Source organism: Nyctereutes procyonoides, unplaced genomic scaffold (assembly GCF_905146905.1).
Source record: "Nyctereutes procyonoides isolate TBG_1078 unplaced genomic scaffold, NYPRO_anot_genome, whole genome shotgun sequence".
NCBI lineage: Eukaryota > Metazoa > Chordata > Mammalia > Carnivora > Canidae > Nyctereutes > Nyctereutes procyonoides.
In genome coordinates, this window is record NW_026575160.1 from 15,627,961 (window position 1) to 15,654,834 (window position 26,874).

Genomic DNA, 26,874 nt, shown 5'->3' on the forward strand with positions numbered 1-26,874 from the left:
CCACATCACAATGGCCTGATGGTATCCCCTTCAAAGTAATAAAATGAATAACTGCTTGGTAAATGCCATTTGGTCATGGTGTGGTTAACCAGGAAATCAGGTCAAGGCAGGGCTTCTCAAACTTGGCATTATTGATATTTTGGGCAAGATAGTTCTTTGTTGTGAAAGACTGTCCTGCTTATTATAGAATGTTTAGCAGCATCTCTAGCCTTTACCCACTAGACATCATAGCACCTCCCCCTTAAGTTGTGACAATCAAAAAAGTCTTCAGATATTGCCAGATGTTGCCACAGGCAGGGGCAAAATCACCCTTGGTTGAGAACCACTGGGTTAAACCATTACTAAAAGTCCCAGTGTAGAGCAGACTAAACTTTACAAATTTGATATGCTGCAATTTAAGAATGTTAGTCCCAGAGCACCAGTGATATCTATTTAATTCAGGGACACCCCTCTAATCCTGGTCTAAAAATCTCCCTAGAAATAGCCCATTTAATCTCTAGTGTCATAGCACCTCACAGGTAATGGAACCTACTAGATTTCAAGCTTTTTTTAGGGGAAATGAGCAGAATCATCTTTATCTTTGTATTTCTTACCGTGCACAAAGTAAATGCTCAGTAAATGCATGTTGAAAAATGAGTGGTTCCCCCCAAACACCAGCAGAGTGTAGAATGAGGAGCTGCCATGCTCAGCCAGCCATTCTGTGTGATTCTTATCCTACAGGAGGAAATGAAGCAAGTGTTTGCCAGTTGGAAGGGTAGAAGGAATCTTTGGGAGGGAGGCTGCCATTACCCTAGCTGAAGTGGAGCCAGGTTAAACCTCTTCTGGTTAAAAAAAAAATGTCATGGAACATTTAATAACCAGCCTTAGTGCATCAGAGCCCAGGCTATGTACATCACCCGTGCTCCCCAAGAGCATATAAGAGTGAAAGATTCAATTACTTGAACTCTTCCATATTCCTAAATTGGCATCTATTTTGGCAGCATGGGATGTGGAAATCTCAGATGTGCATCTGACGTGTTAATCTCCCTTAAATGGTAGCCTCGCTGTTTTTCTAGTGTACTTAAAGAGTATGACTTTAGATTGCATTTAAAATGTCTCACTCAGTTGTCTTGACAACAGTATTTCCTCAAAATAAACAGAATCCACCAATATTTGTCGTTGGAGACATGAGTACTACACTGAGTTTGTTTGCATGCATGCTTGATGTTTTATAGGTATTCTTTGAACTAGCCTTGCAACTCAGGACAATGTTAAATCTAAATCTGAATTATGTCCGATTCATGATATTTGTAACCATTTACTCAATGTGAGATGTTTGCCTCTTACCTGGGTAGTTATTGTCATTTAGAAGGAAATCAACCCTATCCATCCAGTCCCATTGCCACACTTCACTGGGGGATATCTCCTTTTTAAAATAGATCAGTCTTACCAACAGATCTATTCATTGAGTTTGAATGGTGACTGCTTTGGAAACATCACACTGTATTAGGACCAGGCGAAAGGTTCTCTGTTGTGGTATCCTTTTGATTATATAACTAATTAATTGCCAACTGATGTTACAAAGATCTGAATTCTGAGATCAAAACCAAGCCAATAGCAGTAGAATGGAAAGAGAACGCTTCTATCTCTGCATCTGAAACAAGGCCCAAAATTAGGATTCAAAGAGAAGTCCAACTGTTATTTCAAAAGACTGGTGTAATCAGCATGGATGATGAATACATACTTCTAGGGTTCCTGATTTTAGTCCTGTGTTACACATCCTATCTTTAAATGAAAAACTGAAACTAGTTAAAAAATTTTAATCTGGGATGAAAGAAGAAAGAGATTGAAAAGAATGAAGATGTGCTCCTTTTCTATCCACCTTCCCTCTGTCCATGTCTCCCCACTCCTCCATCTGCAAACACCCAGCAGAGCAATGTTGTGTACACAGATTGAATTTAAGATTTTGAAAGAATGAACACAAACAGTTAGATGTATTTATTCTCGTTGGATTCTGATTTAAAGCCTGGTTTTGTCCTTAGGAGAAATAATTGGGGTTGGTAGCAGAAGAGTATAACATTTATTTCTTTGTTTACATTAGATTTTAGTACATATTCTTCCTACTTCTAGAAAGAATTTTGAATTGCTAAATAATACAAATTAATACAGTGCACTTAAAAACTAGCCCTCCTCTAACACACACATGTTACCCAACTGTAAGAAGTTTAGTGTCTGACTATTGACAGTTGCCCTCTTTGGCAGAGCATACAATATTTGGTGTCCCACCAAGGAAGCTTAATAATGATATACTTCCTGTAGTGAATGGGTTTTGGAAGGAAATCAAAGGATACTCTGGAGCAGAAGAAAAGAAAGAGGAAAAAGTAGTAGGCACTGAAATGGTACCAAGAAAAACAATCTATCTCCTACTTTAAAAGGATTCCCACTTGATGGGCTTGGTCCCATCAGTTAGTCAGACCAGAACTGAGTGGTGAGCTCACTTACTGTGGACACATTGGAGAAAATGTCTCAATTCATACCCAGAGCTGCAACATCTGCTTTGAAGGAGAAGCAGTCTATAAATGCAAACGGCCCTTTCCCTGGTCAGCTGGGCTTCACTCGTATGAAGACAGCAGCCCCAAACATGCTCCCTCCAACATGCCACCATTCTGAAAGTTGGATGCTGGATGCTGGGTGGAATGTGTCCCAGAAATGGGAGAACTCCCCAGTGCTTGAACTGCCATCACTATTTCCACTTGGCTTAGCAGCTAACACATTTGGTTAACCATTTTGTTAGCCTCTGGTTAACCACGCATGGTTTGAAAACCTTACAGGAGTGGGAAAGTGTCTATATATGATTTGACCCATATAAAAAACAACTCTACAGGATGTACTCCTTCCTTACCTGCCACATCAAATCCAGATTCTCTCTTGCTAGCTTATGTTGAAAAGAAGAAACCACTTGTTAATAATACCCTTTGGTGGTGAATTTATCTGGAAACGAGGGTGGAATGGACAATTCTCTGAAAAAGGGAATTGAGCTTGTTTTGGGTTTGAGACACTTTGACTCAAACTCATATTCGCTTCTCTTTTATAATTATTCTTCCTTGTCCTTGTAAATTAATAAATACAAATATCGGAGCCCTGGGGTAGAGCACCTTTTCCAGCTCCTAGAGCTGACTTCCTTCCCCTCTTTCTACTCTTCTATATATGTCTTCTTCCCTTCCATCTGTCCTTTTGCTTCTTTCCTTCCTTCTTGGCTTCTCCTCCATGCTCTTTATTGTCCATGAGCTTTCTCCAGACAGACTGTCAGGTTGCATCACAAGGAACATCAGGTTCAAATGGCTTCTCTGTTTACCCAAAAAATACAAAATCACTAATCCAAAGGGATATATGCACCCCAATGTTTATAGCAGCATTATCTACAATAGCCGAATTATGGAAGCAGCTCAAGTGTCCACCGATAGATGAATGGATAAAGAATTTGTGATTATATATATAATGGAATATTATTCAGCCACAAAAAGGAAGGAAATCTTGCCATTTGCAATGACATGGTTGGAGCTAGAGAGTATAGTGCAAGTGAAATAAGTCAGAGAAAGGCAAATACCATATGATTTCACTCATGTGGAATTTAAGAAACAAAACAAACGAGAAAAGGGGAAAAGAGAGAGAGAGAGAGAGAGAGAGAGAGAGAGAAGCCAAGAAACAGACTCTTAACTATAGAGAGCAAGCTGATGGTTAAGGAGGGAAGGAAGAGGAGGGTTAATATGTAATGGAATTAAGGAGTGTACTTGTCTTGATGAACTGAAGTTGTTGAATCATTATATTTTAGACTTAAAACTAACACTATATGTTAACTTTACTGGAATTAAAATTTTTTTAAAGAGCTTCTAACATCTCTAATAAAAATAAATAAAATACAATTATCTTAAAGCAAAAATCCTTTCTCAGCACTGGCTTCTAAGCAGATTGACTTAACATTTCTTCACAGGAATTTTCTGTATCTCCAGAACAATGGGGAGTGATCTCTGTTACCTACAGCAGAGGCTTACTATCTGCAAAGCGCTTTGCTCTCCCTAGAAGGAAGGTACTGACTTAGGGCAAGCTACTATATATTGTCAGTCCCTAGTGAGCAGTTGCTTAAGAGAAACTTGGAGACAGAAATGAAATTGCTTGAGCAGAAAAGAAGACAGATCATGAAAATGATATTTTAAACTTGTTAGAAGATAAATTCTTAGGCCGTTTTCAATTAATAAATCCACCAGGAAGCTTTCTCTTTGGCATTTTTAGAATGCTACTCAGTTGTGACAATGTGATTTAAAGAGCTGGTTGCACATTCCCCACCCCAGCACCACCATTACTTGTGTTTAGGAAGTAAAATGGTAGATTTAAATCTCTGGTTCATTGAATTGTACACCAGGGAGACAATAGAAACAAAGAGATAAAGAGGTAGCTTTGCAAGGGCCTGTGATTCTACTCTCAAAAATGTGCAGACAGTTCAAGTATTCTGTTGGTCAGGCCTCCTGAAACAAAACAGAAAAACTGCAGAGAAAACTCTAAAAGTAGAGAAGAGCATAGAATACTGGAAATTTTTCAATACCTGGTTATTAGCGGAATTTTAAAAATACATGTGACAACTAACATGATTTGGATGCACATCAGCTCAGAAAGAAGTTGTTACTCACTTTTTTGGTTGGCAGTGCTCTGCACCATCATCTTCTCAGGCAAAATTCACAAACTCTCCTTAAGCTTAACTTTCTAAACACACCCAGTGACCAGATACTCCATGAATCATAAATGGCTTCTCTTGAAAATGCCTTAACCATAGACATGTGGTGGGGTGGGGAGGTGGAGGGGACAGCTGATGTTTTGTTGTGGCTTCCCAAGCTCTACTTTATTCTCCCTGGTGTGGTTTGCCTAAAACACCAAAGATTGTGCTGTGAGAACTTTTGGTAGTGATGATGTGTCTTCATTTCGAGTCTGACAGGTATTCTCTGCTCAGCGACACCAGGCAGCTCAGAGGTGGCATCAGGGATTCTTGATGTGCTCAGAGCCCCGGGGTCTGTTTATAGATGCACTGTTGTATTGTCCAAAAAGAAGTTACACAAAATTTAAAAATTAGAGTTTATCACTATCTCCCTCTTCCCCCTCCCTGTCCCCAGTTCCTCTCCCTCCTCTCCTCTTCCCATATCGTATTAAGACACTTTAGGGAACTCAGGCAGAGGTCAGATCTAGAGGCAAAGGAGACATGGAGAATAAGAAGGTACCATTACTGTTTTACCAAGTAGAAAGACAGCACCGGACACACGTAGAACATTCTAGATGGACTTAGATATAGATACCAAGAGGCGGGACACCTTATACTTCATACAATCTACTACCCATAATTAGAGAGAAATACCTAGAAACTTCTTCTATAATAAGTTTGTGGTCCTCTTGGCCAGACACCTTATGTCTCTAACAGAGACAGTAATGCGCATCTTGCCATCTTCCCACAACTGGGATGAAACTGGAGAATGACAACGTGGACAGCTCTCTTGGACAAGTCTCCTCAGGATCAGGCAGGGATGTGTTCAAGAAAGCCCTTTGAACCCCCTGAGGGCCTTTTAGTCAGACTTTCAGACTCAGCAGTCTGAATATCTGAATTATAATTACTGAGAGATGTCCTCTGGCAGCAGAGCAGGGATGAGGGGGACAGCACCCATTCAACACAGCTGTCCTCGGAAGGGCAGGGGGCAGGATCCCCTGGAGCACCCGGGGATGGGGTGGAGAGTGGCTGCTCCACCTGAGTAGCACATTGCCAAGACCTGGACCTCCTGACTCAGGCATGACAGTGACATTGTTTCATTGTGTCATTTGGGTCACCGAGGACTGCTGTACATCAGAAAGGGTACAGTTTACGTAGCTAAAATTGACCACTGTCATCTTGCTCGGGATGATAGGAATTGTCACCATAAGGAGAAATCTTTTCCGTTGCTTTTTATTGCACCACATTTTACCAAAGAATTAGGTCACCCCACTCAGGAAGGTCCTGGGATGCACATGTGGAGTGAAGCCTGCTTGCTATGGGAACTTGAACTCTGAATTCCCTGACTTCTGTGCAATTAAAACCCCAAACTTAATGTTGCATTAGCATGGATTTTCCATAGCAAGTTACAAATGCAAAGTCCTATGTTTCATATATATTTTTCTAACATATGTTACTGCCTATGTTTCTGATTAAAAGCTCGTCCAAAATAAAATAACAAAGGATTACTTTTTTTCCAATAGAACTTTCTTCTTCCATAAAAGCTGGAAATAAGCCCTCACCTAAAATTACCCAGGCTTGCAGGTGCTGGGTTTTTGGGGGTGAGTAGTGTTTGCTAGCAAGACAAAGGGCATTATTCTCCCCGCAACCACCACCAGAAGGTGTTCTTTCTGTGGAGAAAATTATAGGCCAGCGCTTCAAAGACATTCCATGGTTAGGCACCACTCCTGGAGACTTGCAGGCGGCAGGCAGGCAGGCAATCAACAAATATTTATTCTAAACCCACTGTGGATTCTGCACCTTTAAGATTGCCAGGGAAAACAGCCAGGAGGCTGTAGTATCTGCTAGAGCCAAGTTAGTACCTAAGGTCATCCCTTAATGCTTAAGGAGCTCAATGACCTGAAGGGAACAAGGAACACTAAAACTATAAGGCACTATCTCCCCTAAGTATGGGGATATTGATAGAATAAGAAAATGAGACCCAAGAAAAGGCTTTTTAACTAAGGCTGATACTTCACAGGTGTCCCCACCCACTTTGCTTTTAGCTCCCCCTTAACAGACAGACAGCCCCCCATTCCTTGCCTCCATCCATTCCATTCCAACCTCCATACACACACTGCTGCTACTACTACTACTACCACCACTATCATCACTATCACCTCTGCCCAGAAACCAAACCCAACTGGACTGATGAATTCATTGTATTTTTTTTTTATGATCACTCTTTTCAAAATAGGCACACATGCCAAGATATGTGAATACAAGGATGTTCATCTCAGTATTATTACAGAAGGGAAAAAAGGTAACCACAGACATGTCCACCAGTCGAGAATTGGAAATACAGGGAAAATCCAACACCTATTAGACGTGATGCTGAGACGTGAGGCAGGGATGCAGGGGACATGGACTGGTATGGTGCACATTGTGGCCCATGCAGAGGTGAACGGACAGGACTCTCATGCTCTTGCATGATGTTCTGCAATCTAGTTTCAGTGATGCAACTGAAAGTCACATCAGCTGTTTTGACGTGTGCATTACATAATGGTGCTTTACAATTTCACATGAAATTCCTACATCCTCTGTTATTCCACTAAGCTGCCTTTGGACAGTACTAGGGTTTTGTGTGTTTTGTTTTGTTTTGTTTTTGTGAACCAAGCATAAGATGTTACCCTGATCCCTGTCAATTTTCTCTTTTTGACTCCTTGCTGCCAGTCTGCCAAAATATTTCTTTTTGTATTTAATGCTCTCTACCAGCTTTGAATCGTACACAGTTGATAGCTATGGCTTCTGCATTTTCTCTTTAGTTTTAAGCCAACTAGAAGATGACAGAGTTGTAGGGAAAAGAGGGTGCCAATGTCTTGCAGAGGAGTCAAACTCCCTGAGGCATAGACTAAAAATCTGGCATTGACTTGCAGCCATTCTAGGGCGAAATATCTTTTTGGCTTTTATTATTCGCAATACAGTGCTTTACTTAAGGTGACGTCAAAGTGGCTGTTAGTAATTCTCAGACGAAGTCAAGAGTTTGTATTGGCCCCCTGTTAAAAGATGAGATTCTCATTCTGCTTTATTTTCAAAATAGTTTTAATTGACATACAGGTCATATAAAGTCTATAACCATGACATTGTAAAGTGTACATTTCAGGAGCATTTAGTACATTCAAAATGTTGGGTAACCATCACCTTCACCTAGCTCCAGAACATTCTTATAGCCCTAAAAGAAAATCCTGTACCCATTATGTAGTCACTTCTCATTCTCCCCTCTTCCCAGGCCCTGGCAACCACTAATCTGTTTTCTGTCTCTGTAGATTTCTCTATTCTAGATATTTTGTTTAAATCTAATCATAGGAGATCTAATCTTTTGTGTCTGGCTTTTTTTTCTTAAACATAATGGTTTTGAGATTCACCCATGCTGTAGCATGAATCAGTACTTCATTCCTTTTCATGGGTGATTAATATTCTATTGTGCTTTGCTATAAATTTTAAAAGTTGAAAGTAAAACATACATCTTAATGCTAAGAAAAATATTTTTTAATGTCTCACTTTGTTATTTTTCATTGGAAGCTGGTTTTACCGCTCAGAAAACAACTGTACTCTGTTCCACTAATTATTCCATATATCCTTCTGGTGTATACATCTTCTTATCCCATTTTGTACCCCCATTACCTAGAGGAGGCATTTGAAACTCAAGGTGACTGCCAGGGTGGTGGAGCCAGGCTTCTAAGCAAAGACTTCTCACTACTTCTCACTCCAAGTCTTCTGTTCTTCTTTTGAAATCCTCTGAAATAATGTCTTTCTTTATTCTAGACATTCATATAACTCTCTCCTCCTGTAAATTCCTACCTTTTAGGGCCTTCACCTCAGATTCTTTCTCTGATGAAATACGGAGCTTCAGATTCGGCCCTTATGTGTTAGGTAGATTAAGGCCACAGAGCCAAAGCGGTTAACTTCCCTAAATGATTGAAAGCTATCTTATAGCAGAATGGAAACCAGCTCCTGCTCTCAGAACATCAGCTTGTTCTGTAACTCACTAAAACATACAGCCTCCTAAAATGCTCACCATCCTGCTGAATTGTAAAAGGTAACTACTGAGTCAAAGAGATGAAGGGAAGTGGTATCTGAAATAAAATAATTCTGTAAATGCACACTCATTAGCTTCTTCATTTAAAAAGAATTTTTCAAAGGCTCACTCCTGCAGAACTGTAATTAATATATGATTTAGATATTGATAGGAAAAGGGCTGGCAGGGAAATTGCTAAGATTTCTCTCTGGGGCTTGTTTGGCTTTTTAACCACCACAGTTTAACGTATCACCTAGCACTTAGGTCTGCTTTTCCTCATTTTAGGAGTTATATCCACAAGTGGAAAATGGGAGAGTGAAATCAAACACCAAATCTGTTCCTTGCTTTTATTAAAACTGCTGACGTTCTACTTTTCTGAGGTACTATTCTTATTTGTGAGATGTCCTTGCATCATTTTCCAGGGTACTAGAGTATTGATTTATAATACAATTTATTTGTGTTTTTTTTCTAACTACGTTATGTCTAATATCTTCAGAATTAATACTTTGTAATGGCAACATGACAAAGAATATGAATATTTTTACCTTCTAGACTTTAAGGCATCTTGCCCTTCTGGATCATCTCTCCTTCTAGCTTGATAGCCTTATTTGAAATTTGTTTACCAAACCAAACCTAAACAGAGGAGTACTTAAATTATGAAACCATCAGAGCTAAACAAACCACTGAGTTACATTATGAAAGTTTTGAAAGAAACAGATTCTATTCTAAATGATTGAGCCAAGTATAATATTAGTTAATTATCTCAACGATGATCCTGAGATAAATGTGGATTTTAAGATCCACTATTCTATCAGAGTTATACGATTATTTTCAATGGTCATCTGGAAGCCCAGATGTGAATCTGGGAATTAAAACTATTTCTAGGGGTACCTGAGTGGCTCAGTCAGTTGAGCAGCCAATGCTTGATTTCAGCTTGGGTAGGGATCTTGGGGTCCTATGATGGAGCCATCAGGCTCCATGCTCAGCTGGGAGTCTGCTTGGGGATTCTCTTTTTCTCTGTCTCTCACTGCCCCTCCCCATGTTAGCTTCTCTCTTTCTTTCTCTCTCTGAAATAAATCTTAAAAAAAAATGTATTTCAGGGTGCTTGGATGGCTCAGTCAGTTAAGAATTTGCCTTCAGCTCAGGTCATGATTCCAGAGTCCTGGGATCAAGCCCCACATTGGCTGGGCAGGGAGTCTGCTTCTCCCTCTCCCTCTGCCCTTCTCCCAGTGTGTGTTCTTTCTCAAATAAAAATCTAAAAAAAAAAAAAGGTATTTCTATCTTGGCAAAATAAAGCTCACAGTTTATATGACTGACCCATGGCACTGTGTGACAGGACTCTTTCTGCCCATCCAAGTTTGCCCATTCCAAGTTTGGGAAGCATTGGGGGGATCTAGCCGCATAATAGTCATAAAATTCAGTGGATAAATATCGGGTTTTGTTTTTTCATATCAGGTTTTGGTTTTTGTTTTTTACTAATTCAGAGACTTAAAATCAGAAACCCTTGACACCTAGAACAATTCAGTAATCATTGACCCTGACCCTCTGGTGAAGGCATCCAGTCCCACACCATTGACCATTTGGACCATCCTGAAGCCTGTGTTGACCCTCTCACCTGATTATTTATGTCTCGGGAAGAGAAAGAAAGAAGAAATTACATTTCAAGCAATACCTTGGAGACGCCGCTGATGGCAATTATCCTGTATTCGAAAGTTAAGATGAATACGGATTTTGCCCAGTTTTTTCTATACACAGCCTCTTCCTCAGTGGTCAACTCAGCAACACTACATTTTGATGTTATCACATTCTTTTCTGAAACAAAACCCAACAGCCGTTTTTAATGAAAACCTTTCTCCAAAGAATGCTCCAACCTTGCCCACCCCCACCCAGCTGAATTTCAAATAATGTTTAATTCGCCTTGGCTTTCAGAGTCTGTAAAACATAAGCAATCGGCTGCGCTGAGGATGGAGGAGAAATGTTTTTACAGTTCCACAAATGTTTCTAATTGGCAAGAGCGAGTTGTTAATGGGAGATAAATTGCCTGCGGTGGGTGTGGGTGGGTGTGGCGTGTGCGTGTGCGCTCACGCAGGCCCACATGCATGTCGGGAGCGTGCATGCCTACCTGGGCCTCACCAGGTGCCCGAAGCCCCAGATGAAAGCGGGCGGAGCGGCGGGGTCGGTGGCTGATTCCTCACCAGGACTCGGATCCTGGGCAGCAGGCCCACCTCGCTCCCATCGGGAACAGTGAACAAGGATCTTGTAAAATACACAGAACGAAGGAAAATGACCCTCTTTGACTGAAACCAGCTGTGTCGGGCTTCTCGCTGTCTCTCCTGATTTGCTCTCTCAAGTAAATGGATGTGGTAAAGGATGATAGAGAGTAAACAGAATCATTCTTTTTCTTTCTTGCAGCCACACCTCAGTGAGAGCCCCGGTTTTCATAGCTGAAAAATATATGTTTATTTGCTCATTAATTTTCCTCTCTCTCCCTTGCCTTTTCTTGGCATTGGGTAGAATGTTATTTAAAACAAGACACAGTTCGGCTTCAGAAAGAAAAATCATTCTGCAAAATACAGCTTGGACTCATTTAATGGTCATTCATCATCCCTGAAAGAGTGGGGTACAAATATCTACATTTGGTATATTTTAATGATTTACAGTGCAATGATTTGTGTTGGCACCAGGATACAGGGAAGCAGTAGGCTCTTTAGGGCTTTGAGAAGGGCCCCAATAATCATCTCTTGGCACTGCTTTCCTGCAAAGAGGACACTAACTGGTGCTCCAACCCCAAGGAGTGGACTCAACCCCAAGGCCTGATGTGCTCTGAGAGGTGCTTGAAAGCCTTCCTTTCCTCGCTGGAGTGTGTGTGTTTTCTCTCCAGGGCTTTGTAAAAGCTTTGGTTTTATGTGTCTCCCATTTCTTTCAGGTAGTGGGCAAATAATGATGTGCCCAGCACATAGTAGATGCTCCATCAGTATTTGTTGGGGGAGTAAATAGTTAAAGGGAATGTTATAAGCCTTACTAGTATTGTTGTCTTGGCGTGAAATATGCAAGAATAGACTTGAGGCAACCAAGTAATTTCCCTTAACAGGACAAGCTAATTATTTGAGAGATGAAGATCTGGTGCAGAGTGTTTATTTGTCAGGCTCCATTGGCTCCTAATTAAAGGTGGCCATTGGCTCCTAATTAAAGGTGGGAAAGTTGTTTGTAGCATTGAAGGGATAACACAGTGACCCACGACCGAACAGCTTTTCAATTTTCCATACCCACTTTTTCAGGGAAAACGTGTCAAGAGAAAGTTAATGCACATTCCTTTTGTTTCTTTACATTTTCTTTTTTCCGTTATCAGTTTTGGGAAGGCAGGCAGGGTATGGAGCAGGAAGCTCCTTTGACGGTGCATTTGTAGCCTGCCTCCATGACTTCTGTAATCTTTTCTAGTGACTTTGGTTGACCCCCAGACAGTACCTGCAGTGGTCCAAGTTGAAGATGCTGCATCCTCAGGAGCCTCAGAAGATTCTTTTATTTATTCATTCACTCATCTGGACATTCATTTCAAAAATATGAATTTAGTGCCCACTATGTACCAGGCTCTGTGCTAAAGCTCTGAATTTAACAGTGAGCAAAATCCAAAAATCCAACCATAACCTGCTCTCATGAAGCTTATGGTCTGGGATGGTTGCTGGATATGAATTGAATAATCATACTAAAAATCATAACTACAAACTGAATTAAAAAGAGGAATATGGCCCTACTGGGACCATGTAATAACAGGAATTGATTTTGACCAGGAGACCAAGAAGAATTTTACTAAGGAGGAGCCAAGAGCTAAAAGCTATAAAATGTCTGAAGAGGGGTGCCTGGGTATCTCAGTAGGTGAGCGTTGCACTCTTGGTTTCAGTTCAGGTTGTGATCTCATGGGTCATGGGATTAAGCCCCGCATGGGACTCTGGGCTGGGCCCAGAGTCAGAGTCTGCTTGAAGATTCTCTTCTTTGGCCCCTCCCCCCAAACTCTCTCTCTTTCTCTCGCAAATAATTAAATCCTTTTATAAAAAATAAAAATAAAATGACTGAAGAAAGGGAAAGAGCATTTCAGGCAAGAAAACTGTCAAATGCAAAGGCCTGTGGGGCCTGCGTCAGAAGAGCAAGGGCTGATGGGAAGGCAGGGCCACACCCTTCAGTGTCTGTGCCTACACCATATCGTCTTCTGAACATTAGAAAGACAAAAGGGTCATAAACCCAAGGGTTAGGAAGTGGGGACAAGAAGAAGGGACACATGTTATCAGATTGGGGGACACAGTGGGAGGGAGAAATACAAGTATCCATTCTTCACAAATGTAACAAGGGAAGTGATCATGGTAAGTCCATGGTCTTTTGCTGCACTGGAGCTTTCTGGAAATTCTTACCATTCACCCTTCTGTATGCCAAGTTTCAGAAAGAGTGTATCTAGATCTTCATTGTGGGCTGAGTCACCATGCACTGGACCATGCAGCAATGGCATCTTGTCATTTTTATCATAGACCTATCTCTTCTTTATGCCTTTCTTTTGATGATAAGGAGGTGGCATAACATAGTTTATAACTGTTTTTGACAAGTGTGCATGGTATGCCTTCCAGCACCTTCTTTCTTGGTTTAGAGAACAGGCTCTAGAGGTAGCATGCCTTTACATTTCTCCAGTGATGTGAGCTTGGACAGGTGGCTTAGCCTCTCCTTTAGCCCTTTCAGGATTGTTCTAAGGATTAGGTGAGTTAATACTTGTAAAACATAGAATGAGGAGTGGCATGCAGTGAGTGCATGCAGTAATGCCAGACATTGTTATTAGCTATTTTTACTCATATAGAAAAGTGTGGAAGAAATATTGTTAAGGAAAGCAAAGGCAAGCTACTTGGGACTGGGGCACAGAGGGAAAAGGGTAGGCAGGTAGGTTTTACTCTTTCACCTCATTTTCTTGTAGTAGTTGATTTTTTTTTTGTACTACATAGCTGTGTTTTTATAATAATGAAACTACGAAGAATAGTTTATCAATACTACCCAATTTCTTTAAAAAAAAAACCCAGTGATTCAGTATAATTTCATAATTTTCTTCACCCTTAAGTTTGGAGATGTCATTTGGAAACTTTTCTTGGCATAAAGAAACATACAGCCGAAGTCCAGCAATTCATTTTATTTGTTTACTTCTTTTGCTTAGGTTATATTCAAATTAGAATTCTTCAGTTACATGCTGTTACTATCCCACAGAGGTGAAATTATTCTACTTGTTTTTCCACCTCCACATATGCATATAGAGAGTTGTCTGGAATGCCATTCACCCACCAAATATAAACAGTGCATTTGGTTCATTGGTTGTTGACTTTATTGTACTTTCAAGCATTGCTTTTTTTTTGTAATTAGAATTTTTCTAAAAATAATGAAATCATTTCTAAAAATTGAAGTTGAGGAGTATGAGTTCACCTTTATGTTTAGTAATAAACGCAATCAATACTGAGCATCTAATCTTTCTCAGGGATTCAGGAAGCTTAACTTCACGATTAATATGATGAAGGTCAGTCAGTAGCTGATACTCATGAAAGAGGAAGCAAGTAGGCTTAGTGGTCACTGAATCTGGATGTAGGAAATCTTTTCAATGATTATCTAATACTAAGATAAAGTCTGTCACATACTCCACTGCCCTTTATTTTTCCTTTACAAGTGGAGGTTCCTTGTGTTTAAAGATTTTGATGAATTCGGTTGGCATTTATCAGCAGCTTACTCTGAACAGTCGAGAATCGTTAAAATTGGGGGCTGGAGATTAGTTGCTTTGACCCACATTTAAATACAACTCTTCCTTTTCACAGTGATGGCACACCACTATCATTAATCAGATAAGAACACAAATCAGGAGAGAACTTTGAGTCCCCTAGCAAATATTTCACAAAGCCAGTGTGAGCTTGCCAACCAGACTATCATCATTGCAGAAAATACGTTTCCAAGGAATAACTGTATTATACAGTACTTAGCACATTGTGCCCCTCAGGATAGGATGATAATTGCCTGTGTACAAGAAAAGGCAATTTTGAAGAAACTGTGACTAAGCTGATTACCAACTGATTCTTTAAATCGGGGCCAGCAAACCATGGCCCGTGGGCCAAATCTGGCCCATGGCCTAATTTTGTACAGCGCATGAGCTAAAAAAAGGTTTTTGCATTTTTAAATGATGAAAAATCAAAATGTAGAATAGCATTTCATGTCATGTGAAAATTATATGGAATTCAAACTTCCTGTCCCTGAGTAAAGTTGTATTAGAACACAGTATGCTCACTCATTTACTTACCATCTATGGCTGTTTTTGCACTCAAAGGGCAGAACCGAGTGGTTGTGATAGAGACCATAAGGCACACACAGTGGTAAAAATATTTGCTATCTGACTCTTTATAGAAAAAGTTTACTGATCCCTGCTTTAGATTCAGGTATAAGTTATTCATGTGCATGTCTGTTTGCTTGTTAATGGATAATGCTTTTGTGTTAGAGATATGCCTGGTGATGTGGCCATCAATGAAGCTGTAGAATGCAATACTCCAAATTTTTCCACATTCCTCATTTCCTTCCCCAAATCGGAAGAACGTTATTGTGTGAGAAGAATTAGGTCATCAGGACTATGAGAAATTTTATGGTAACAAATAGAGAAGACCTACTAACTGACTCCAAAAGTTCTAGATCATGAATCTAATTTGAAGCCCTAAAATAACCACAGTACTATTCCTGTATTCTGAAATTTGAAGTTATTTCCTTTTTGCATTTGAGAAATCTTTTGAGAGGAATAAACCTTTTATTCTTGTGACCCTTATGAAACACAGTGTCATATCAAATAAGCCCTCTGTTCAGTGACATTATTGTATTGAATGATTTTATTTACTTTATCCTTATATTCAGCTGCCAATGGGATATGATGAATATTCGATAGTTGGAAATTAGTAGGAAATACCCTTTAGTAGACTGCCTACATCTTAACAGGGTATCCTGTTCATCTGCTGTGACAGTTGAATTAACATTTCCAGCCGACATTGACCCTCCTAGCCGCTAAAATATATATGAGAATTTGAAATTAACATAAAAGTCATACTGCCAACCAATAAAAAATCATTGACAGGAGTACTATAACATAGAATTGAAACTATGAGTCGTTTTGATTCAAAATCCCTATTCTGTACACTACTGACCTCAGTTGTCCCCTCTTGTTTTGTTCTGTTTCAGAGGTTGAAGGCCGCGTTGACTCATCACCCTGCCGCCATGTCAAATGGGAATATGAACACCATGGGACATATGATGGAAATGATGGGCTCCCGGCAGGACCAGACGCCACATCATCACATGCACTCACACCCGCATCAGCACCAGACACTGCCAGCCCATCACCCATACCCACACCAGCACCAGCACCCAGCACACCATCCTCACCCTCAGCCCCATCACCAGCAGAACCACCCACATCATCACTCCCACTCCCACCTTCACGCGCACCCTGCACATCACCAGACCTCGCCACACCCACCCCTGCACTCCGGCAACCAAGCACAGGTAGACCCTTTTATGATCTCTTACCCCCTTGTTGTTATCAGCGCAGGCTTGAATGTGGGGCTCATTGGCAGCAACCTGGTGTGACAAGCTTGGGTGTTCTGAGCTCTGTTCTTTCTTAGGAAATGATGGCAACCTGTAAGACCCTCCCAGATCCTCATTTCTAGAAGTAAATATCAGGTCTACTCTCTGAGGGCAAATGTAAACTTCAAGTGCTCCAAAATCTGGTTGTTTGCAGAGTATGACAAAGGTAACTCTAAAAAAAGTAATAGCGATGGGAGGATCAGGAAGACTTGGAGCATGTGAAGAAAGATGTGAATAAAAAATGAGAAAAATAAAAAAAAAATGAGAAAAATAAATGAATTCTAGCCATGATTTTAACTTCAGTGCTTTGTAACAGAGACTCAGTTTTGGCACCTGTAAAATGGAAGTTAAATACAACGGACAGTCTTCTGACTAACACTAAATGTTAAAAATCTAAAAAATAACAGTTCCAGGCAGACAAAGAAGCTTGGTAATGGATGATAGGGCATAAGGTGCTGTATAAATGATGAAGAGAGGTGACTCATGCCACCTAATGTGAAGTGCGTTGGAGGCAGCAGTCAGAGAGCCAAGCTCTGTAGATGATTGGTTCTAGAGAAAGGCCAGATCCCAGGGGTGGAGAGTCACCAGAAGTGGCTAGAAAGAAAGCCAGCATTTAGACTCAACTGAAAGAGGGTTGGGGGACAAGGCAGACGTTATGTCACCCAGCCCAAGAAGAGAGGTGGGTCCATGTGCCCAAGTACGTTTTAGTAAGTGGATGAAGAACATGTCTAGGGGCATGGCTAGCCCAAGACACTTTGGATCTTGAAGCAGGATGACCTTTGTCAGTCCCCTCCACCCATCCCACACTGCCAGGTTCCAACCAGTTGGGTCAGAGTGGTGTTGGTAGCCTGGAATCTCCAAATAACACTTATTCACCATCTCCTCCATCCTCTGCCTCTGGACTTCACACTAGGCAGTTTGGAGCTTTAGAACCCTCTCCTCTAACACACACCAGACTTGGATGGCCATCAACAAGATGGGTTGTTCACAAGCAACTCTCTGATCTATTATCTCTCTCTTACCTATTCAATAGATAAGCTTATTCATTAGGTAAGCTTACTTTTGCAAAGGTAGTCAGAGGAGTTCTATATAGCGAGTAAGAGTGCAGTGAAAAAATCTGTAATTCTTTTCCCACCTTACTTGCTGTGTGACTGTGGTCAGTCAGCTAAACTCCCTAACCTCAGTGGTCCCATCTGCAAAATGTGGTAATAATAGATAATAGATGAAATTCATAGATAATAGATGAAATTCATAGACTTCTAGGAGTATTAAGACAATGTCTGGAAGGCCCTTGGCACAGGTATCAATGCATGTTAACCATGATTAATTCCAAACTGAAGTAATATGATAGATGTCTAGCAAGTTGTTCAGCAATAAAATGCCGACCAAAGCACCTTTTTAGTCAAATGCCTTAGTAGGACATGGAGACAGTTAAAAGGGACAAAGAAAACTAGAAGTGCAAAGATAGGCAAATAAATTCACATTTGTACTTATTTTTTTAAGGAAAAGGATAGCATCAAGCTTTGGTTTCCTTGTCAGCAAGTTACTTCACAGACAAGTATAACCGTTAGTTGAATGTAAAAACCATTCATTAGCTAATTACCAATTAGCCAATTGCCCGCCATTTCAAGTCAGTAAGTGGCCAACTGTATATGCAATTAGTTAATTGCTATTATAATTAGCTGCACAAACAGTTGTTTTTTAATCCCATACTAAAGAGAAAGAGTACAGGTTGCTCTTGTTAAAATTTGAACAAGATCATTTAAACAATACTCAAAATGCCACCCTTAAATTGTATGAACTTGGCTGATTACTGAGATCTTGTCATATTGCTTAAGCATACAATGATTAGAGCATTAGGAACAGAAGTTTATTGAGGTCCTCCTGCCTGTGAGATTCTAATATGACTTCCAATAAATTTGCCTTTATGAACTAACAACTCATTATTTTTTATCAAAAGTTTCAGAGCATCTATGCCAACAGAATTCTATTTTTAAAATAAAAATAAGTAACGGTAATTACCAGGGATGTATATTCTGGTCTTAGAGTTGCATTTGTAATTCCTCCTGCCTTCTTAGGATTCTCTTGCATGTAAGGATGTGATTCTAGAGTCCTGGCATCACTCCTCAGTCACTAGGAATTTCTCTTAGCCAAACTGCGCTTTCAACCCTGAACCAAGCCTGAGCCTGAAGCCACCACATATAACTTCACCCCTCGGGTAAAGGCACAAGAGAAGTGTCAGAGATAAAGGTTGGTGGGAGAACATAGTATCAACTGAGAGGTCTTGGGGATAGAGGTTCAAAACCCAGTTTTGCCTCCTTGAGAGTCTTGTTTGTGGCTGACAGACAACACAAATTGCCTAAAAGAAATGGTACAGGCAAAAATGGCCAAGTTAGCAAGTTCCTTCCTAATGCTTTGCTTTGAGGTAGCTGGCTCAGCAGCCAGCATCTGAAATGGCAAGTGCTAACCCTTTGCTAATAACAAGGCTCGCTTTTTCACCAGCCACTCTGGTGAATAAGAACTTCAACACTAAATTTATTTTGTTGTTTCTCTGTGATTGGGAGGAAAGGAATCACCAATAAGCAGTTTTAGAAAATGTCTCCGGTTTAAACAAAAATCACTGAGATGCAATCGACTTCGGGCCTGAGCCTGATTTCCTCTACAGTGAGTCATAGAAGCTTTGATAGAATTTGGTATTAAAATATATCACTTTCAGTCCACTGATGTCAACCAGTAGCAATTATTAGTACAATTACAGTCACTCTGATGGATTTCAAATATAGATTCGGAATGTGGTAGCAAAGGTTGCTGTGCTTTCTTTTAAACACTTTTTTTTTTTTTGCCTGTTATTTCTATAGGTTAAATGTCTCTTGTAAAACAACTTTATAGATATTGCAGCCATAAGCCTGAGTGACTGAGAAATGAGAAGGAAAAAGAACACCCTTTATTGAGGATGAAGAAAGGAGTGCAGTGCTTTAGGGAAAACATTAGGTGTCCAGACACATAAAGAGTCAGTCGTGGAAATTTCACTCAGTGCTGTGTGTCTGCCTTATGAAGGGAAATAAAGCTGTATGGGCAGGAGTCTCCAAAACTTCAGGTACCACTGAGCCTCTTGCAGTTCTTAGAGGGAATCTATAAGAATAGTAAAAATTTTTAATAAAGTGCTTTGCCACTCCTAGGGTTTCCTTACGATATATGTGGTGCTTCCTAGCCCTCTCTCCCTGTAACACAGACAAGGTGTATTACAGGGCTCAGGGCTGCTCTGGGCATCCATCGTGTAGGCCCCACTTCCAGCCATCTGGAAAGGCCTGGCTCCGGCTCAGCTCCAAGGGGCAGGTGGACCCATCTGGAATGTGCCAGTCCAGCTAGGCCCTTCGCTTTAAGAACTCTGAAATGGTGAAAATAGGATTGTAGCTGCTTTCTGGGCTTCCCAGGGTTCTTTCGGCAGGAGTCGCAGGGGTGATGATGTTCCACAGGTGTGTTCTAGGAACACGGCTTTGACACCAGGACACAACCTGCCCGGAAGGAGTTTTCAGCAGAGGACAGAAGACTCAACAGTATTGTGACAATAACCCTGGTCTCTCTGCTTTCACCTGTAGCCCTGCGCTGGCACATTAAACCTTTAAAACACACCTTAAATAAAACATGTTTAACATCTGAGGGAGATGTTAAACATGTTTCCTCAGCTGTGGTTCAGCCCAAATGGCTGTCAGGGAAAAAATTTATTTGACTCTGTTTCGCGAATCATTTCTACGTCTTGCCAAAATATCACAGAAGATAGTTCAGCGATGCCTTTCATGAGCTCGATTTCACTAGTTACTTTGTTCTTAGAAAACAAGTTTGATATGAGCCACCAGCTCTCTGTACTTTGTGTTCCAATACCAGCTTGGGTTTCTTCTCTCACCCAGCATGTTCCTTCTCTGTCCCTGACCCCTTCCCTCTCATGCCCAGCAGGTCTCACCAGCGACGCAACAGATGCAGCCAACCCAGACAATACAGCCGCCCCAGCCGACAGGGGGGCGCCGGCGAAGGGTGGTGGACGAGGATCCCGACGAGAGGCGGAGGAAATTTCTGGAACGGAACCGGGCAGCTGCCACCCGCTGCAGACAGAAGAGGAAGGTCTGGGTGATGTCACTGGAAAAGAAAGCAGAAGAACTCACCCAGACAAACATGCAGCTTCAGGTGCAGGCCACTGTCTCTTTCCTTGGGACTCAAAAAGCCCTGTGTACAGTTGGCATTTCCTGCCCCCGGCAGGCACTTGTTGACCTAAGCAGTAATACCACACGTTAGCCCACAGAGCAACTGCAGGCCTACTCCTCAAGCTTTGGTTAACTCTGGGACACTTTACAAAACAAAATGATCATTCAGTTTTAAATCAATCTGCCTGCAAAGCTCTGAGGAGAGAGAAGCTGCCCAACTGAGTTGTATAGGGCTGACAGCATAGGCTTTGGTCAGATGAGGTTCACACTCTCCTTCAGCCATTAATTGTGTTTAACCCCCAGGCCCTCAGTGTCCTCATCTATAAAATGGGAGTAATAACCTCATAGAGTTGTTGGGAGTAATAAGTGAACTAATGTCTCCAAAGCAGTTTTCCCGGTACCTAACACATAATAAATCTTCAACCCAAAGGCAGTTCTTTGTATTCACCAGGGAGGGGGTTGCTTTGACTTCCACTGGGTGACCGCTGTTTTTGTTTAATGGAGGAAAAGAACGTTCATGGTTGTTATTTTGCTCTATAGGAAAAGACATGTTCCCGTCTCATTTTCTAACTCAACAAGATTTGAATCTTGCAAGATTTTTCCTTTTCGTGGGTGGCTCAGCGGGGGACATTTCCTAACAAGGCCACTTCTGGGAGCGTTTGAGAGAAGGGGAGGAAAGTGTAGTACCCAGGGCTTCTCCGGCGGACCTCATGTGTTACAAATGATGCATTCAGGGCATCTGTTCTCACACGAAAAGGAATGCCCTCTCCACCAGCAGAAAAAGCAACTAAATAATTATATGCAGGGATAGCTTTAAGAGTTGGGGATTATGGCCTCGTGCTTCTAGAAGCAGAGAGAATGGCTGAAAAGTGGAGGGAAGAGGGGAAAGATTGCCCCAAATGGGGAGGATCTGTTCCTCAATAGTTTTTGTAGGTCACCTTCACCTTTCCCCACCTGGTTCTCTGTGTGTCCTTAGAAAGGAACAGTAGAGGTGCCAAGCTCCCAAAGCTTTTGCATATTCAGTGCATTCAATGGAAATGGCCTTGGACAGCAAATGTATACATAAAAGTATATAAAGAAAGCTTGGATTATACATGGACTGCATATAGATGCTTACATTTTCCACTAAATTTATCATCCTTTGTGTGATAGACATGAGAAAGACAATGGAAAACATACATAGCAGATATGGGAAATAGAGTAGTAATTCTTCCCAGTGGCTTATATGTGTATGAAGGTGGGGGCTGTGTCTTATCTTATTGCCCTTTCCCCCTACTCTACTCCCTAACTCTGTTTCTAGTATAGTGTCAAGCTAACATGCTGAGTTCCTGAGTGTCTATACTCAGTATCTGCTTGTTGAGTAAATGAATGAGTTCCCCATCTCTGGAGTGTCCAAGAACTGGCTGCCTGACTACTTGGCAAGGATGTGATTGAAGGGAGTCAAGCCACAGTGGGATGGCTGGACTCTTAACACCTTGAAAGTCATAGCAACTTGAAAATCTGTAGTTCTAAAATCCTGGCAGCCACAGTGGTATGTGAGAAGGTTTTAGGTAGAAGATGGTAAGCACTTTTAACATTTATAGTAATCATGTTTTTATTTTTGTGTATATTGAAAAATGTAATTGAAACATCAGACCTTCAATTTCACAGATACTCTTGGTAAGGATGAGGCTAAATTATTAAATAATGAGTTAATTTGTGCAAACATGTTAAGTCAATAAAAACTCTGGTACATGTGGATCCAGCAAATATTACAGCCACTGGCTCTGCAATGACTGCCGTGTGGGAATCTCTGGAATTTGCTACCAGTTGTGAGGTTTGCAAGAGGACCATGAAAATGGGCAGGATTTTTCAATCTTGGCACTATTGGATTTGGGCCTTGATAATTCTCTGTTGTATCCTATTCGTAGTAGATATTTAGTAGTATCATTGACCTCTACCTCCTAGGTATGAGTAGCACGCCCTGTCTCACCACCAAGTTGTAACAACCAAAACGTCTCCACACATTGTCATTATACCCTGTGGGGGCAAAATCAGACCTAGTGATTGAGAACCACTGTCTTAGATGAAGGAGCCATGAGTAGCCAGCTGGCACATATCAGATGCCAACAAATGTTTAAATCAGTTTTAACTGAAATGAGTCCTTGCAGAATTACATCAGCATATTGACTATGGTCCTAGAGCTTAAAAACAGGGGGAGATCACAGCAGAGATCCAGGGAAAGTGAAGATGCTGGTCTCCCTGGAGTCAAATGTCTTCATGACTTGGCATATGCCTGTATCTTATTGCTTTTACAAAACACATAAGATAAATTTACCCTTTACAAGGCCCTAATCCATTAATTTTTACCATTCTTTAGGACCATAGATGACAAAGGAAAAAAAGATACTAGAGTTCTAGACCCCCAAAACCAGGGGGTTGGAAAGTTTTATTTGGGCCAATCAACAGGCACCAATATTTTTGGTTGTTAAAGCAGTGCCCAAGGAAGGGACAGTCTCTGAGAAGACTGAATTCTTTGTGTTTTCCAACCACTGCTTTGCTTCAGAGGGACAGAAACCACAGCCGTTCCATGTTTTCTGGGATGCTGAGTGCTCCACATCATGCCTTATGATGCTGGAGAGGATATGCAGATTCTGCTACCTTTGAATGACCCTTTCCCTCTTATTGGACCTTTGTCAAAAGAAAAAGGTGTCTCTCTTGAGGCTAGTCCAGTGAGCCAAATTTTAAGTAAACAGAAATGGAAGGTGCTAAGCAAACAAACTCTAGCCAAACGGAATATCCAAGGTCTGGATGGCCAGCTGCCACTTTTGAGTTGTTTTTCAGCATAGAACCTTTTAGCTGGGCTGCAGAGTTTCAGATTGGAAAAAGTCAGACCTAAGAAAACAAAATCAAACTCCCAGACTTCATTTCCTTGTCTCACAACAAATCTAAACCCAAGAGGTCAACACAGGTATAGGAATTGAGGCAAATATCAGAAACCACCCAGTCTGACGTTTTGTAGAGGGAAAAACTGAGGGTCAAGGGGACAAAAGGAATCTTCCCAAATGTCACACAACCAGCAAGTATTAGGTTGAGGACTCAAGCAAGTCTTCTCTTGACCCAAACCACTGCTGTATGATCTTTCATTGTAGAAAATTCTTCAACTAAAGGAATCCACGTTCTTTTCTCTGACAGACTAGCTAAGATCAGCTCTGAATTTATCAGCTACTGATGGGGTGCTCGGTGGATTGTTTGTGTGCAGTAGATGATATGGAAATCATCTGGTCGCCCGTGGAAATAATTGCTTTTCTTTTTTAGTGCAAAGACACATGGCCTAAGTCGCTGCTAAAATTTTAGACACATGAGCCCAGGTTTGGGACTTGGCAAGAGAATAGGCCAGATGGGAACTGTTGCCTTACAAATTGAGAGTCCTTTGTTTTAGAATGAACTAAACCTGGCCTCGGCTAATCTACAAAAAAGAAAAAATAAGTGTGTGGGGTGTGTGTGTGTGTGGGTGGGTGGGTGCTATATTGTAGGGCCCATTTTGATAATTATTTTTTTGGCACAGACTACTGCTTGCATCAGAAAGCATTCTGGGTTTATCATATTAACAGAATGACATCCCCAAAGCCAAAAACTGCAAATGTAGCTATTAGGAACTTCTTGGAGTACTTGTTTAAAATATGTTATTATGGTATTGAATGTCTGTATAGGGACACTACTTCACCCCCCAGACAACCTTATGGGTTAAAGAATGGATTAATACAACGGTGTCTAGCCTCTGACAGTCCCTGTCTAAATGGCTAACTGCTTTAGAGTAGCAAACCCAAACACAGTTCAAAAACTGAAAAAATGAAGGGCTGATTTCAACAGGATAATTAATACTGATTATTAATACTTTGCTTTTGTAAAGTACTTTTATGTGAAGACCTAGAACGATTATTATAACCCATGCAGGGGAGTAAAAAAATTGGTGATTTGCCTCAATTCATAAAGCAAGGTAATTCAGAGTAAGAAAGTGCCTCCGGAAGGCCTGGTTTTTATTTCCCTCCTAGAGCTGCGGGCAACATTTTATTTCTTCCATGCATTTTGAAACATTTGCTATCTGGTTGTTCTCTCCCAAAATGAATTCAAGGTGATTCTACTTATGTTCCCTCGAAAAGCATTTTTATTTTAAATATAGTCTAGCATCTCCTAGGTCAGTTAGCATGGAGACTTGAAGATGGTGATTATGCGTGTGCACGGCACATGATCTACTCTGCTTTCTCTAGGGCAGCGATTCTCAACCTTTCTTAATCCAAAGTCTCCCTAATGGGATCTGATGAAGGCTCTACAGACTCTCTCAACAATATGGACACATACATGAACATGAGGTTTTGTGCTAAACTGAGACTGTAGCTATAGCTTTGGAATCTGCCCTGATAAGATTCGGAAGCACGGGCGGTGCCAGAACTGGCCCCCTCAGGAAATACAAGACTTGAAATATAAGCATAGTTGAGAATACCAAAGGTAGTCGACTAATGAATAAAAAATAAAGATCGACTCTTTCATTAGATTATTAGGTGGTTAGCTTTCTCACTAGAAGGCAAAACAGAAATACTCAAAGAGTTGAGAGAGTCTGTAGAGCCTTCACTCAACCATTTTGGGGGCGGGAACTGGAGAACTCCTCTGACCATCTTGTCACCATTACTTCAGTGTGGCAGTTTGGGAGGCCAAACAGTATTATTCTGAAACCCCTGTTGAAAGTTCCTTTTCCTGCTGGAGGTTGCCCTGGGATTTTCTGTTGCTTCTGTGGCCAAAAGACTTTGATTTCATCCTTAACAGGATCGGAATTATGTGTGTGTGATCTAAACAAGAGGCTGATTGTTCTTCTTTATGGAGAATATTGATTGGCATTGGTTTTCCAACCACAACTCAACTAACATAATTACTAATGCATTACTTTAAGAAATATGTCCATATTCACATCTATCTTTAAAGGATCAGTTACCACGGTAGTCTTCAGGTTCCTACACTTGTACAGACCGTCCTACTCCCAGGTTCTCGGTTCCTATACTGACAATGTATTGCTTTATTAATAAAGATCTTTGCTATCTCTAGACCAAAAGTGCCCCTTGAGTTATCAATTTTGTTTGGGCCTTTGGTTAGAGGCCGAGACACTATATATGCTGTTCATAGCGGTGATCCGTGCTGTTCTGTTGTGGCCTCTCATGGAAGCAAAAGGTTTACTGTGAAACAATTTGGGGTGTGCCAAGTATTGCAGGCAGTTAGCAACTTGCGATTGTAGAAGCCCAAAGAACGGAATTCAAAGTGTTTTTTTAAGGAAGGGGCAATGAACACTTTGTGCCTGGGAGATTGAACACTGCCTAGAGAAGGTGGGACGGAGCAGAATGTAGTTGGGGAGGAAACAGAGAATAAAATCAACCTCTCCAAGAGGCCCACCAGGTGGGATTTTTTTTTTCTCCCCTTCTAGAAGTGTAAGAAAGCAAGAGAATCTTATTTGGTTTTGTTTTAAATACTTTCCTTATTTGTTGTTTCCTAGGTCACAGAAGAAAAATTGTGGGAGGATATCGTAAAAATTGGAGCTTGACTCCATTTTCTAAGAATGATTGTCTGCATTATCTGCAGCTGAGAGTTTCTCCTTAGAGTGCTGGTGTCTTGGCAGTTGTGGTGTTAGAAAAGTGCTGTATCTAGAATTCAGTTGCAAATAATGACATTTCATTTTGTTTTCTTTTTCTCTATTTTCATTTTGTGTTTGTTTGTTTGTTTTGTTTTTAACCAGGGGTTGCCTTCTATTTACCAGTCTAACTTTCTTTTACACATGCCATTTTTAAACAAAGGGAATCTGGGAAAAGCAAGGAAGGCTGTCTGAATTTAAATGGGCATTAAAATCAAAGAGGAAAGAATTAGTATTTAAGACTAAAATAAGTTGTCCTATAAATAAAGGTTGCACTGACCCCAGAATTGAAAGGGTCAGTTTTGGCTTTCATAAGGCCCCATACCAGTCATACTCCTTTGGAGGTGGGAGATGCAGTTCACTCTCCTGAATGTTTGCAGATTAAGAGCAATTAAGTGATTCATTTGTCATTAATGCTAATTTCTCAGACAGGCATTTTTATTTTGTAAAATTTGGAGAAAGGTTTTTGTAGATAAGATTCTTACTATTTTGTTACTTATGTTACTCAACATTTTATTATCTATAATATAGTTTGCAAATAAATTTGGAAATGGGAGGTATTCCTTAAAACAAGTCGCAAAAAAAATATTTTAATTACTTTTAG

At 40.8% G+C, this 26,874-nt stretch overlaps 1 protein-coding gene across 6 annotated transcripts in view; it reads left to right on the top strand.

Moving 5' to 3' along the window:
* Window positions 1-26,874, top strand: part of CREB5 (cAMP responsive element binding protein 5) — a 403,646-nt gene that overhangs the window by 367,821 nt on the left and 8,951 nt on the right. For all 6 annotated transcript variants that reach the window (XM_055314553.1, XM_055314551.1, XM_055314548.1 and 3 more), the window contains 2 exons: window positions 16,011-16,334; window positions 20,370-20,597. In XM_055314553.1, coding sequence (XP_055170528.1) covers window positions 16,011-16,334; window positions 20,370-20,597 — 552 coding nt within the window. The remainder of the gene's footprint in view (window positions 1-16,010; window positions 16,335-20,369; window positions 20,598-26,874) is intronic.